This window comes from Leucoraja erinacea, chromosome 29 (genome assembly GCF_028641065.1).
Source record: "Leucoraja erinacea ecotype New England chromosome 29, Leri_hhj_1, whole genome shotgun sequence".
Lineage (NCBI taxonomy): Eukaryota > Metazoa > Chordata > Chondrichthyes > Rajiformes > Rajidae > Leucoraja > Leucoraja erinaceus.
In genome coordinates, this window is record NC_073405.1 from 10,132,972 (window position 1) to 10,148,040 (window position 15,069).

At 45.6% G+C, this 15,069-nt stretch overlaps 1 protein-coding gene across 3 annotated transcripts in view; it reads left to right on the top strand.

Moving 5' to 3' along the window:
• Positions 1 to 15,069, top strand: part of LOC129711145 (phospholipid-transporting ATPase IC-like) — a 108,238-nt gene that overhangs the window by 458 nt on the left and 92,711 nt on the right. The window contains exon 2 of one of the 3 annotated variants that reach the window (XM_055658577.1): positions 9,196 to 9,310. Coding sequence is in view for 2 of the 3 variants with exons in the window: in XM_055658581.1 (XP_055514556.1) it covers positions 14,728 to 14,758 (31 nt within the window). In the remaining variant the exon portion in view is untranslated. Of the gene's footprint in view, positions 1 to 9,195; positions 9,311 to 13,511; positions 14,759 to 15,069 lie in introns of those variants that run through there. The other 2 variants (XM_055658581.1, XM_055658576.1) reach the window with 2 other exon arrangements.

A 15,069-nucleotide genomic window follows, 5' to 3' on the forward strand; every position in this document is an offset into this window, starting at 1 on the left:
CCCTGCAGAATTATTAAAGGCAGGTGCTGCTAAATGCCAGCAGCCCTTCCAGTATCTCCTCCAGAGATGGTCAGGAGTGGATACATTTATGTAGGAAAGAACTGCAGATGCTGGTTTAAATCGAAGATAGACCCAAAATGCTGGAGTAACTCAGCAGGACAGGCAGCATCTCTGGAGAGAAGGAATGGGCGACGTTTCGGGTGGAGACCCTTCTTCAGAAAACATTTATTCAGTGGATAAATTTAGGCAGTTGCACAGATCCACTGATGCAGGTTTGATCCTGACCTCTGGTGCTGTCTATGTGGAGTTTACATGTTTAGTTTAGAGATACATCGTGTAAACTAGGCCCTTAGGCCCACCAAGTCCACGCCAACCATCGATCACCCATATGGAGGAACAGCACTTGGGCAGCGTACTCTCCAGCAGAATGAACATTGACTTCTCTAACTTCATGTAAGCCTTGCTTTCCCTCTCTCTCCATCCCTCCCCTATCCCAGTTCTCTGACCAGTCTTCTCCGACTACATTTTATCTCCGTTTGCTTACTTGTCAGCTTCTCCCAACTAACAACGATCTATTCTACATTTCCCTTGATCTCCATTCCCTTTGTCGCGTTTTCACACCTTCACAGTTCCTCATCTATACACTTCATTATCTGTGTACCTCCCTCTCCCCTGACATCAGTCTGAAGAAGGGTCTCGACCCGAAACGTCACCTATTCCTTCTCTGCAGAGATGCTGCCTGCCCCGCTGAGTCACTCCAACACATTTGTGTCTATCTTCGATCACCCATTCACACTGGTTTGATGAAAAGGGATCCCAACCTGAAACGTCACCTATCCACGTTCTCCAGAGATGCTGCCCGACCCACTGAGTTACTCCAGCACGTTTGTGTTTTCTATGTTATCCCATTTTTCCATCCACTCCCCACACACTAGGGGTAATTTACAGAGGCCAATTAACCTACAAACCAGCACGGTTTTGGGGATGTGGGAGGAAACCGGTGTATCTGGCTGAAACCCACGCGGTCACAGGGCGAACGTGCCAATTCCACACACACACAGCGCACAAGGTCGGGATCGAACCCCGGTCTCTGGCTCTGTGAGGGAACGGCTCTACCAGCTGTGCCACAGCGCCCCCCCCCCCCCCCCCCCCCCCCCCCTCTTCTCCCTGTGACTGCGTGCATTTCCCCAGCTGTGGCATTCTCTCACACATCCCTAAGGCTCGCGGGGTCTTCGGTTAACTGGCCTCTGTAAATTTCCCCAAGTGTTTTGGTGAGAGATAGAATCAGGAGGGACTAGTCAAGTGATGGGAAGGAACTGCAGATGCTGGTTTAAATCGAAGATAGACACAAAATGCTGGAGTGACGAAGGGCCTCGACCTGAATAGTCACACATTCCTTCTCTCCTGTCCCATTGAGTTACTCCAGCATTTTGTGTCTATCTAGTGTTACTTAAAATTGGAGAATCCAAAGTTCATACCATTGGGTTACAGGCTACCCAAGGTGCAAGAAACACATGTAAATTTGGTAATAACAAAGAACTGCAGATGCTGGTTAATGCCAAAGAAAGACACAAAATTTTGGAATAAGTCAGTGGGTCAGGCAGCAATCTGTCTGAAGAAGGGTCCTGACCCAAAGCATCACCTATCTGTGTTCTCCAGAGATGCTGCCTGACCTGCCGAGTTACACAAGCACTTTGTGCCTATCTTTAATGTAAACTTGGTTTCTGAATGAGAATTTTGGATGGTGCAGGGTTGATTGTGAACTCGGAAATGGTTCACGAAAATGGTTCTTCACCAATTTTCACCAAAATTCACCAATGCCCCACTACCGGTTGATTCAGTTATCCTGAGAGTTGTGGGGTGTGCCTGGGGGGGTGATATGTAGTTAGGAGCAAGGTTGTTCCTCTATGGCTGCCACTGGTACCACTGATTTAGGGCTGTGATGTGGAGCGGAGAACAAACTGTTCCGATGTAGGGGCTGTGACCTGAAGAGGAAACACTGTTTCTCTTTCCACACGAGTAATATTTCCATTATTTTGAGTTCCTTTGGGTCAATGCTACAGCATCTGGCCTGACTGCACATGACTTTGGACCAGAAATTGTTGCTTACCACCTCATTCCTTTTCCACTTGAATGTTTCTGTTTCAGTTGCTAGTCGTTTGAACAAGTGTGTTAGCAGGCGAATTATGTCTAAAGCAATACCAAGGAGCTGCAGATGCTGGTTTTATATCACCGAAAGACACAAAATGCTGGAGTAACTCTGGCAGTATATCTGGAGAACATGGATAGGTGACTTTTCGTTCTCAAGAGATGCTGCCTGACCTGCTGAGTCACTCCTGCTTTTTGCATCTTTTTTTTTGTTAACTTAAACACACTCCCTCCTTTCGCTACATCACCACCACGATAGAACATGAGCAGCAATGATTTTGGATTTGAGATTGAGTCTGAAGCCACGGAATCCATGAAAACTTTAAACCATATTAATCAATTGTTCAGAATTCAGATTTATAAAAATCTTGATGGCTTGTGCTTAAGTCATCTTAGGAGCCTCCTTTACCCTACTTTAATGAAAAACTATTGGCTTTTGAAATATCCCTGAATATTAATTTAACAAAAGTGTGTGACTAACATAAATGAAACTTGGGGAATAAATAATTTTATTTTATACGGTGGTTGGTCCTTATTTGGATTGTTTTCTCTGACATTTCGGAGATTGAGAGGAGCCTGGTTGAAGTACATTACAAAGTCTGAGAGGCATAGATAGCGTAGGCAGTCAGAACCTTTTATTCCCAGGGTGGAAGGAGATGTGTGGGGTGAGGGTTTTTTTTTGCACAGAGGGTGGTGGGTGCCAGGAGAGGTGGTGGAGGCAGATATGATGGTGGCATTTTAGAGGTTTTTAGATAGGTACATGGACATGCTGGGAATGGAAGGGTATCGATCCCAAAAAAGTCAATTTGCAAGTCGAATCAGTAGTAAGGAAGGCAAATTCAATGAGAGCATTTATATCGAGTGGACTTTAATACGAAAATAGAGATGTAATGCTGAGGCTCTTATAAGGCAATGATCTGGCTGCATTTGTAGTACTGTGAGCAAATTTGGGGCCCATCTCTGAGGAAGGATGTGCTGGCTCTGGAGAGGGTCCAGAGGAGGTTTACAAGAATGATTCTAGGAATGAGTGGCTTAGCAGAGGAGGTTTACAAATATGATTCCAGGAATAGGTGGCTTAGCAGCCTTTGACAGCACTGGGCCACTATTTGTGTGAGTTTAGATGAATGAGGGGGGACCTCATTGAAACTTACAGAATAATGAAAGGCATAGATAGAGTGGATGTTGAAAGGATGTTTCCACTGATGGGAGAATCTGGGACCAAAGGTCATAGCCTCAGAATTAAAGGGCGCTCTTTTAGAAAGGTGAGGAGGACCTTCTTTAGTCAGAGGGTAGTTCATCTCTGGAACTCATTGCCACAGAGGGCTGTGGAGGCCAAGTCAGTGGATATTTTTAAGGCAGAGATAGACAAATTCTTGATTAGAATGGGTATCAAGGGCTGTGGGGAGAAGGGAGGAAAATAGGTTTCGGAGGCAGAGATCAGCCATGATTGAATGGCGGAGTAGACTCGATGGGCCAAATGGCCTAATTCTACACCTATAACTTGTGAACATTTAAACCTGTGATTACGTGCAGGCAGTAGAAATTCGAGGAACTCGTATTCACGTTCGACAGAGATATTGGGGGCCAAAGAGCCCGTTCCTGTACTGTACTGTTCTATGGTACACAAAAATGCTGGAGAAACTCAGCGGGTGCAGCAGCATCTATGGAGCGAAGGAGATGGGTAACGTTTCGGGCCGAAACCCTTCTTCAGTCTCCAGCATTTTTGTGTACCTTCGATTTTCCAGCATCTGCAGTCCCTTCTTGAACACTGTACTGTTCTATGTTAGATTAGGTTAGATTAGGTTAGGTTAGAATAGGTGTGGTTAGGTTAGAAAGACCTACTTTGCTCCTGTGGGTCTTTATATCTGTTTCCGACGCCATTTTAATCTTCTTGGAGTATGTCATTTGGTTGTCTATCACGACGTTTACCAGAATTCATGTCAAAGAAAATAAAAACTGAGCTAAAATAATGACGGGGGGGACAGAGACAAAAAAGAATGAGTTGCTGAAGTTGGAGAATTTGGAATTGTGCCACAGTATAAGCTTGTTGGGGAGGGGCTTGCATCAACCTTGTAAATTGATGGACTTTGTTCTGATTTGAATTTTTTCCATGAAGCCATCATAGAAAAATGGCGAAAGAATCAGAATGTTTGGTCCACGTGCTGATCCCACAATCGTGAGTTGAAGTAATTAGGTGATCACTGCTCTTATCTCAGGCTAGTAAGATTCAAGTTGTAAGTTACCTATTGAAAGAATAGGTAACATGACTGAAGGTGGGGAGAGTTTATTACTGGGAAATTGATATTAATTAAAAATTCTGTATCCAGAATACAACAATATACAAGATCACGAGGGGAATAGATAATTATTTTGCCTAGGATAGGGGAATCAAGAATCAGGGGACAGGTTTAAGGTGAGAGGGGGGAAAGATTTAATAGGAACCTGAGGGGCAACTTTTTCCACACAGAGGGTAGTGGCTATATGGAACGACCTGCTGGAGGAGGTAGTTGAGGCAGGTATTATAACAACATTTAATATACATTTGGACAGGTAGATGGATGGGAAGGGTTTGGAGGGATACGGGCTGAATGCAGGCAGCTGGGACAAGTGCAGATGGATCATCCTGGTTAGCACGGGCAAGTTGACCTGTTTCCGTGCTGTATGACTCCCTCTAAATCAATGATCTTTGGACAATAAGTAGATAATTAACCAGTGCTCCATACTGACCATTGTGTTATTAATGTATAGGGGGAGGCCTTGGAGGAAATCAACTTTCTTTTTTAGATACAACGAACTGCAGATGCTGGTTTACTAAAAATAAAGACACAAAGTGCTGGAGTAATCAGTGGGTCATGTCTGGAGTACATAGATAGGTGACTTTTCGGGTTGAAAAGAAGGGTTCCGATTGGAAACGTCACCTATCAATGTTCTCCAGAGATGCTGCCCGACCTACTGTGTTTCTCCAGCACCTTTTTTTTTTTCTGTCTTTCTTATGGGGCAATAATGTAAATAGGGAAATAGGAAATAATATTTATGAAGACTAAATCCAATAAAGTTTTGCTTCACCAATTAAATCAAAGAACTCTATCTTGCGAACAACTGATTACTGATTGGCTTTGTTGTGTAATTTGGCCATTATCAGTAAATTAAATAAATTTGCTATCATCCATAAATAGCCTTTGCTCTCACGGACTGTAATAACAATCGCGTTGATAAATGACCAAAATGCGTTACATTTTAAACGTGAAAAAGTGTGTAATTTAATAAACTTCATTCGGAAATAAAACCACTTCAAGCTTTTATTGAAATGTTCATGATTGTGTTTCAAATTGCATTGGATTAGTAACGTTGGCATATGTGCCAAAATGCCTTCCGCATCAACCTATCTACATGTGATGCAACTTTCTGAGAACCATGTACTTAAAGCCCTGTCCCAGTGTACGTGTTTATTCAAAGAGTTCTCCCGAGTTTACCCCGATGATTCGAACTCGGAGATTTACGGTAATGGCCGCTCGTCGGTACTCGGGGCTATCGTGGACATTTTTCAACATGTTGAAAAATCTTCACGAGTCTTCCCGAGCTTACCGCGTTTCCCGAGTACCTGCCGTTAGCGTTACGAGCCGCTAAGAAACGTCCCCGAGCTCCGACGTACCCGCTACGTTCATTCTCCGTGCTTACCACGAATTTGATTTTTTTTTAAACTCGGGAGAGCTCTTGAATGAACTCGCATAGTGGGACAGGGCCATTATACTCTATATTCCTCTGCTCTGCAACAGCTTCCCAGGGCCCCACTATTCACTGTGACGGTCGTGTCCCAGAAGACTTCCTAAACACAAGACTTCCCAACCTCACACTTATCTGAATTAAAGTCTGGTAACCATTTCTCGGCCCACTTGCCCAGCTGATGATGATGCTGTCGTAATTCTTGAAAATCCTGTTGTAATTCTTGAAGATTCTGGAATATTTTAAAATTAATAATACATTAGGGTTAGGTTTATCATTGGCACATGTACCAAAGTACAGTGAATAATTTTGTTTTATATCCTATCCAAACTGATCAGATAATACTAGAGATTAGTACAATCAAATTAAACAACTACAATATGTTGAGCAAAGGGGAATGTACATAATGCAGAATATAGTTCTCAGCATTGTATTGCATCAGTTCCATAAACAAAGTCCAATGTCTGTACTGGGATAGAGGTGGATCAGCCAGTACCCTAACTTATGGAAGGACAGTTCAGAAGCCTGACAAAAGAGGGGAAGAAGCTATTCCTGAGTCTGGTAGTGCGTGCTTTCAAGCTTCTGTATTTTCTGCCGGATGGAGGCAGGGAGAAGAAGGAATGACTGGGGTGGGACAAGTCTTTGATGATGTTGGCTGGTTTTCTGAAACTAGCCTGGGGAATAAATGGAGCTAACTTCCGTGTAAGTGATATCCAGGAAACCTCGATGTAAATATCAGGGTGATTTTCTTATCACTGAACAGCAAAAGAGTGGTACCGTTATTGCCTGTGTTATGTCGAGGATTAACTTCAAGAAATGCTTTACCTTGAAAAGTTCTATGATTGGAAAATACATATATGAATCTAGATTTTTGCTGATGCAGCTGCTTAATCATCCCAGTTTCAAAATGATCTGATTCACACACAAAACCACAATCAGCAGGTTTATTTTCCATTCACATATTTATTTTCCAAACCACTTGAGTGCTTATCATTGAAGGGTGTGTTATATAATGCTGTCTTTTTTGTAGATTTTCACCAATTCCTTCTGGTACAGAGTACAAGGTCAGCTGGCAGTATTTTTTTGCCTAGAATCTTGCATCAATTAAAAATAAATAACAAATAGATTGCAGTGGGTTCAAGTCATGTGGAGTTATAAGAAGATTCTCAGATAATTTCATTTTGAAAGTCTTTCCTAGTACCACCAACAAATAGGAATTGGAATCTACTTGGCACAGCCTCTATGTTTAGATTATTTTTAAAAAAAGCATAGAAACAGGCCCTTCTGCCCACCAAATCCATGCCGACCACCCATTCCTACTAATTAGACAATAGACAATAGGTGCAGGAGCCAGCACCGCCATTCAATGTGATCATGGCTGATCATCCACAATCAGTACCCCGTTCCTGCCTTCTCCTCGTATCCCCTGACTTCGCTATCTTTAAGAGCTCTCCCTTGAAAATATCCAGAGAACCGGCCTCCACCACTCCATTCTCTAAGCATATGACAGTCTCGCCATCCCGGGAATGAACCTTGTGAACATATGCTGCACTCCCTCAATACCAAGAATGTCCTTCCTCAAATTAAGGGGACCAAAACTGCACACAATACTCCAGGTGTGGTCTCACTAGGGCCCTGTACATCTGCAGAAGGACCTCTTTGCTCCTATACTCAACTTCTCTTGTTATGAAGGCCAACATGCTATTCGGTTTCTTCATTGCCTGTTGTACATGCATACTTACTTTCATTGACTGATGAACAAGGACCCCCAGACCCCATTGTACTTCCCCTTTTCCCACCATTTAGATAATAATCTGCCTTCCAGTTTTTGCTTCCAAAGTGGATAACCTCACATTTATCCACATTAAACTGCATTTGCCATGCATCTGCCCAAAGATCTTATAGCTCTAAGATCTTTGCATCTGCCCACTCACCCAACCTGTCCAAGTCACCCTGCATTCTCATAGCAATTGCATACTATCCGACTTTCTCAACCATTGCCAACACATTAGGGGACATTTTACAATGGCCAATTAACCTACAAACCGGCACGCCTTTGGGAAAAGGGAGGAAAGAATGGATTGACTGGGCTTATATTCACTGGAATTTAGAAGGATGAGAGGGTATCTTAGAGAAACATACAAAATTCTTAAGGGATTGGACAGGCTAGATGCAGGAAAATGTTCCCGATGTTGGGGGAGTCCAGAACCAGGTCACAATTTAACGATAAGGGGTAGGCCATTTGGGACTGAGGTGAAGAAAAACTTCAAGAAGGAACTGCAGATGCTGGAAGATCGAAGGTACACAAAATTGCTGGAGAAACTCAGCGGGTGCAGCAGCATCTATGGTGAAAAACTTTTTCACCCAGAGAATTGTGAATCTGTGGCCCAACTCATCCATTCCGACCAAAATGCTCCATCCAAGCTAGTCCCATTTGTCTGCATGTGATCCAAATCCCTTTCCTATCCATACATCTTTCCCAATGTTTTTTTAAACATTGTTATTGTACCTACCTCACCCACTTCCTCTGGCAGGTTTTTGAATAGAATATATGCAAAGAGTGAAAATTAGGTCATGAATACAATAGCATTTTGCAGGTTTCTGTACTTGTTCCTTTGCTTTTTATGATATTTTATAATTAGTAAGAAAATGTTGGCTGAAGAAATTTCCTGTTAAAACAAAAAATTATCTGCGTGGATGATACCAAGGAAGAGAAAAATAGACATTAAGATGGCATCAATGAACTGGTGAGAGGGAAAAGAGGAGTCGAATAAATTCAGCCCAGAGAATTGGTACATAAAATAGTATAGCACAGGAACGGGCCATTCGGCCCACAATGTTTGTGCTGAACATGATGCCAGGTTGAACCGATTTCATCTGCCTGTACATGATCCATATCCCTCTATTCCCTGTACGTTCATGTGCCTATCCCAAAGCCTCTTAAACACCATTATCATATCTGCTTCCACCACTATTATCATTGTTAAATAGGGCATTGGTGAATGGAAATTGAGGCGAGAGGACACATGTGAATGGTAGGATCGCAACAAGAGTAGAACAGAGGAACCTCAAAGGTTCAGAGGGATATGGGCCAAATACGGTCACATGGGACTTACTTAGATGGCGCACCATGTTTGACATGGATAAGTTGAGTCGAAGGGCCTGTTTCAATGTTGATTGATTCTATGACTATGAAATGCCCTCATTTCCTTGCAGGACGGATGGCGGGCAGATACAATGTTTATGCTGTGTTATAATTGTATGAAGCAAGGTGAAGTTACAGGTAATGTCCTCACATTTATTCTTCTGGTTACTACATTATAGGCAGAATGTGACTGCGCTGGAGAAGATGCAAAGATATTTCCAGAAGGGGAGAATCTTAATCATGAGTAACTTTGGATAAGTTGCCGATTTTTCCTTTGAAAAGGAAAGGATTGAGGTGAGGTGCATAAAATCTCAAGTGATTCTCTCTCTGCAGCCTTGCAAATTTCATCGCTGGACTGCTAGCAATTATTAATAGCGGCCATGAATCAATATTTAAAATATAAAATAGTCTGCAAGATCCATGTTCAAATAGCCATGCCAAGAATTATCTGATAACACAATCTGAAAGTACAGCATGATCCTAACAAACCAATATATATTGACGATTAATGAGTTTGTTTTAAATAAGATTTTTCACATGCCACACGAACAGCAACACCACACTTGAAGTAACACCATGTACCTATAACTAATGTAGTGTTCATGAGCATAACATCTCATGCGATGCATGACCACACATGCTGGACTACAGGGGAACCATTCACCATCACCTGCAAGATGGTCTCCAGATCACCCACTGCCTGAACATGGAAGCCCACCACAATTCCATCATCTCTCAGCCAAAATCTTCCACTTCTCCAACAGTAACAATGTAAGGAACTAACTCAACAAACCCTATCTTAAGCACATTTAGGATATAAACCTTGGTGGTCATGGGTGGTGGTGGAGGCAGATTGTGGTGTTTAAGAGGCTTTTAGAAAGGCACATGGAAGTGCAAGGAATAGAGGGATATGGATCAGGTACAGGCAGATGTAATCAGTTCAACTTGGCACTATGTTCGGCACCAACATTGTGGGCCGAAGGGCCCATTCCTAGAAACATAGAAAATAGGTGCAGGAGTAAGGCATTCAGCCCTTCGAGACTGCACCGCCATTCAATATGATCATGGCTGATCATCGAACTCAGTATCCTGTACCTGCCTTCTCTCCATACCCACGATCCCTTTTGCTGCATTGTTCTATTTTATATGTTCTACCATGTGTAAAATGACTTACTGCACACACAAGTCTTTTTACTGTAACTGTTTATTAACTGAGAGTTAACACTAGGCTGTAGCAGTCCGTGGTCATCACTGGAGCTAGAGAGCGAGCTAGAGGTGGGGACACTACAATTATACTGGAGACAATGGGGAGTGGTTAGTAATGGGGAGGTCACTATGGTTAAGGGAACATGCACTGATCTACATCCTTCCTCTTAGAAACAAAAGCATGGCAGGTACTGTACAGAGTGACCACGGCTCATACGCTACGAACACCAATCGCACCGGCAACAGTATAAAACTATGCGAGCTCCCCGTAGCGGACAGGCGGCTTGACCAGCCGGCCAGAGCGGGTGCGTAAGCCGCCCTCCTCCTCATCGTCGGGAACAGAAGGGACAGCAGCCGGGGGATGGGCAGGAGAGGCGGGCGGTGGAGAACGCGGGGCTCCGGGTGGAGAAACAGGCTTGGCAGGCGAGGCAGGTTTGACAGGCGAGGCAGGGGAACGGGGCTTCGGCGACCGGGGGGCTGACAGTTGTGAGGGGAGGGTGCGCGGCATGCGAGGTGTTGTCGGGGCGTGAGGGGCAACGGGAGTTCGAGAAGAAATGGGGGGGTGGGAAGGATCCGCGGGAGGCGGAGCGGGCTCATTCACAAGCAGCAGGTGCTGGCGGGAGCGACGGTAGATAGCCCCCTCGTAGTCGACGAAGTAGGAGCGCGGAGAACCGGTGTCGCCGACTACGACGGCCAGGCGGTAGTGGCCAGAGGGGGACTGCATTCGGACAACCTGCCCCAGGAACAGACGTGGAAGGGGCCGGGCGGATTTGTCGAAGGAGCGCTTCTGGATCACTTGTTTCTTGACAATGCGCTCAGTGACAGTGGCAGGATTCTGTACAGAGGGCTTGAGGGACTGCTGGGAGACCGGCAGGGGAGGTCTAGTGGTGCGTGACATAAGGCGCTGGGCAGGGGAACCGAGCGCGGGGTCGCGGGAAATGTTGCGGAGGTTAAGCAGGGCAAGGTGGAAATCAGCACGGAACAGGCGGCAGTGTTCCAGCAGCTCCTTGGCGCTACGTACGGCCCGCTCAGCAAGTCCGTTGCTCTGAGGAAACTCGGGGCTGCTGGTAATGTGGTGAAAGTTCCAACGGGCAGCAAAGGTTTTAAACTCGTCGCTGGAGAATTGGCTGCTGTTGTCGGACCGGAGGGTCACCGGGGAGCCGAAGGTGGAGAAGTGGCGGCGAAGCTTCCCGATGACAGCGGCAGAGGTGATGGAGGTCAGCTGATCGACCTCGAACCAGCTGGAATAGGAGTCCAGCAGGACCAGGAAGTGCTTTCCGCGCCACTCAAAGAGGTCGGTGGCAACGGCCATCCATGGGAGCTCTGGAGCCGGCGGCTGCAGGAGAGGCTGGCGCTGCTGATGGGGGTGCAGGGTGTTGCAAGCAGCGCAGGCGGAGACCCTGTCACAGATGTCCTGAGCCATACCTGGCCAGTAGAATTGGCTCTGGGCCTGGGACAAAGTAGCTTCCACCCCGGGGTGGCCGCTGTTACCGACCTCTTTGAGTGGCGCGGAAAGCACTTCCTGGTCCTGGTGGAGTGGTTAGTAATGGGGAGTGGTTAGTAATGGGGAGGTCACTATGGTTAAGGGAACATGCACTGATCTACACCATGTAGATGGATTAAGTTGTGGTCCACAGGTTTTTGTGTGTGCTTGGAACTGCACTCACCCAGCCAAGTGGAGAGGATTCAATCACGCCCCTGGATGTAGTAGCGAGCGAGAATTTGAGGCGCTCGTAATTGTTGTAGAATTTTCAGCCTCTGATCTGCTCATCTAGTAACAGTATTGACGAGGCTTTAGATTCATACCAGTTGCGCCACTGTGCCACCCTGAAGCCCACTCATACCTCACCTCTTGAATTATCGTAATTTATCCTTGCTTTGATCAAAGGCTCTGGTGGAGTCTGTGGCTGGTAAAGACCACCCAGGATATCAATGAACAGATGACTACATTAGTTGTGTTTTCGAGAGAGAGTTAGATTTAGCTCTTAGGGCTAAAGGAATCAAGGAATATGGGGAGAAAGCAGGAACAGCCGGGTACTGATTATGGATGATCAGATCATATTGAATCGCGGTGCTGGCTTGAAGGGTCGATTGGCCTACTCCTGCACCTATTTCTCTATGTTTCTATTATTGTCATGTGTACCGAGATACGGGGAAAAGATCTTGGTGCATGCTCTCCAGTCAGAAATAAATCTATACTTGAGTACAATCAAGCCGTCCACAGTGCATAGATAAAGGGTGGAGGGTACAACATTTAGTGCAAGGTATAACGTTGAAGTCCGATAAAGTCTGATTAAAGATCGAGCAATGGTCTTCAATGAGGTAGATGGGCGGTCAGGACAGCACTCTAGCTGATGAGAGGACTGTTCAGTTGCCTGATAACAGCTGGGAAGAAACTGTTCCTGAATCTGGAGGTATGCGCTTTGAAACTTCTGTATCCCTTGCTTGATGGGAGAGGCCAGAGGTGGCGCAACGGTAGAGTTGCTGCCTTACAGCGTCGGAGACCTGTGTTCGATCCCGACTACGGGTGTCCTCGTGCCGAGTGCATGTAGGATCGTGTTATTGTGCGGGGATCGCTGGTCAGCGCGAAGCCGGTGGGCCGAAGGGCCTGTTTCCGCGCTGTAGCTCCAAACTAAAAGAGGGAGTGACTGGGGTGAGCCTGGTTCTTGAGTATGCTGGCGGCTTTGCAGAGTAAAGTGTAGACTGTGAGTAAGGGCTGTAAAAGAGAGCTTCTATTATTGAGCCATTGAGCTGTTCAGTATAGAAATGGACCCTTCGGCCCATCTCGTCCATGCCGTCAGTGAAGCCGATCTACACTAGTCCTGTTTGCACACATTAAGCCCATATCCCTCTGTTCCTTTCCTGTTCAAGCACTTGTTCAAATATCTTTTAAACGTGTGATTGTAGCCACTTCACCACCTCCTCTTGCTGGTTTTTCTATAAACCCCCCACCATCTGTGTGAGAAACCTGACCCTCAGATCTCCTTGAAGGTAGACACAAAATGCTGGAGTAACTCAGCGGGACAGGCAGCATCTCTGGAGAGAAGGAATGGGTGACGTATTTGGTTGAGACCCTTCTTCAGACTGATCATCCGAATAGCTATAGTATCTTTGTTAGGGTGGGGGAGTCTAACACACGAGGGCATAGGTTTAAGTTGAATGGGGAATTGAATTTCCTTTATTGTCATTCAGACGTACGAAATAAAATGGACGAGGGACCATTTTCCCCACACTGGGGGGAGGGGTACATGGAACAACTGGAGAAATTGGATACATGGATACAGTTCCAACTTGGACAGGTGGATGGGTATGAAAGGTTAGGCAGGATATGGGCCAGATGCAGGCAAGTGGAAGTAGCGTGGTTAGGCAACTTGGTCGGAATGGGCGGGTTGGGCCGAAGGGCCTGTTTCCGCGCTGGGCTCTGGCAGTTGAGGAGAACCTGTAATGGTGGCAGATTGATGCTGGGTGGGACAAGGAGACCTCGTTTGCTGCTTCACTGAAACCACTCTGTTTTATCCTTTAGGCCTGGATAGAGTGGACGTGGAGAGGATGTTTCCACTAGTGGGAGAGTCTAGGACCAGAGGTTATAGCCTCAGAATGAAAGGACGTTCCTTTAGGAGGAATTTCTTTAGTCAGCGGGTGGTGAATCTGTGGAATTCATTGCCACAGAAGGCTGTTGACGCCGTCAATGGATATTTTTAAGGCAGAGATAGATAGATTATTGATTAGTACGGGTGTCTTAGGTTATGGGGAGAAGGCAGGAGAATGGGGTTAGGAGCGAAAGATAGATCGGACATGATTAAATGGCGGATTAGACTTGATGGGCCGAATGGCCTAATCCTGCTCCTATCACTGATGAACTTATGAAGTCCACTTGCCACAGACTGAAGAAATGTACCCTACCCGTTCCTACATGAAACCTATCCATTGATGCTGCCTGACACACTGAGTTACTCCAGCACTTTGTGTCTTTTTTTTTGTACACCAGCATCTGCAGTTCCTTGTTGCTAAGATGCACCACAGTTCACATTTGGGAGATTGTACGATATCCTGGTTTGCATTCCTCGACATAGAAGTTTATTTTTTGCCTCATACGTTGGAGTGGCCTTTTAGTTACGTAGAAAGTGAACGTGAATGATAGGGTAAGTAATGCTCTTTTAAACCGCCGAGCGCGTAAACGGTGTTTACTGCAGCAGTCTGCAATCAGCAGCTGTAACACCAACTCACTGATCTTATGTGTGTAAGAAGTTGCTCTGCTGTGAGTTATTTACACTTGGCATTCTTCTGGAGCCGAGAGAATCTGCCCCTAGAGGAATCGTTTTCAAATTTAAAAAAAAAACACACAAGGAGACAGACTTTCACAAACCTGGAAAGTCCCTCCAGACGTGAACCAGAACTTCGGATCGGGAGGAGGGCAACCGAGAGGAGAACCAAACGTTAAATTCCTTGAGCACTCACAAAAGTGTTGGGGGAACTCAGCGGGTCGGGCAGCATCTGTGGAGGGAATGGACACATCGAATCCTTCTCCAGACTCGGGTGAGTGGGGAAAGATTTCAAAGGGAACCTAACATTTTGTTTTCCACCCAGAAAGGGTGGGGTGTGCATGAAACTAGCAGAGGAAATGGCAAGACTCGTTCTAAACCTCAAAACGCCGATTATGGACAGTTTCGTTTTCGTTAAAGTGAGAATAACATGCAGTTAGTTAGTTGGTACAGGGTAGAGAAAAAAAAAAGGCACAGAGTGCTGGAGCAACTCAGATGGGTCAAGCAGCATCTCTGGAGAACATGCATAGGTGATGTTTAGGGTCGGGACCCCTCAAGGGTCTTCTGTTCACAAGAGGTGCTGCC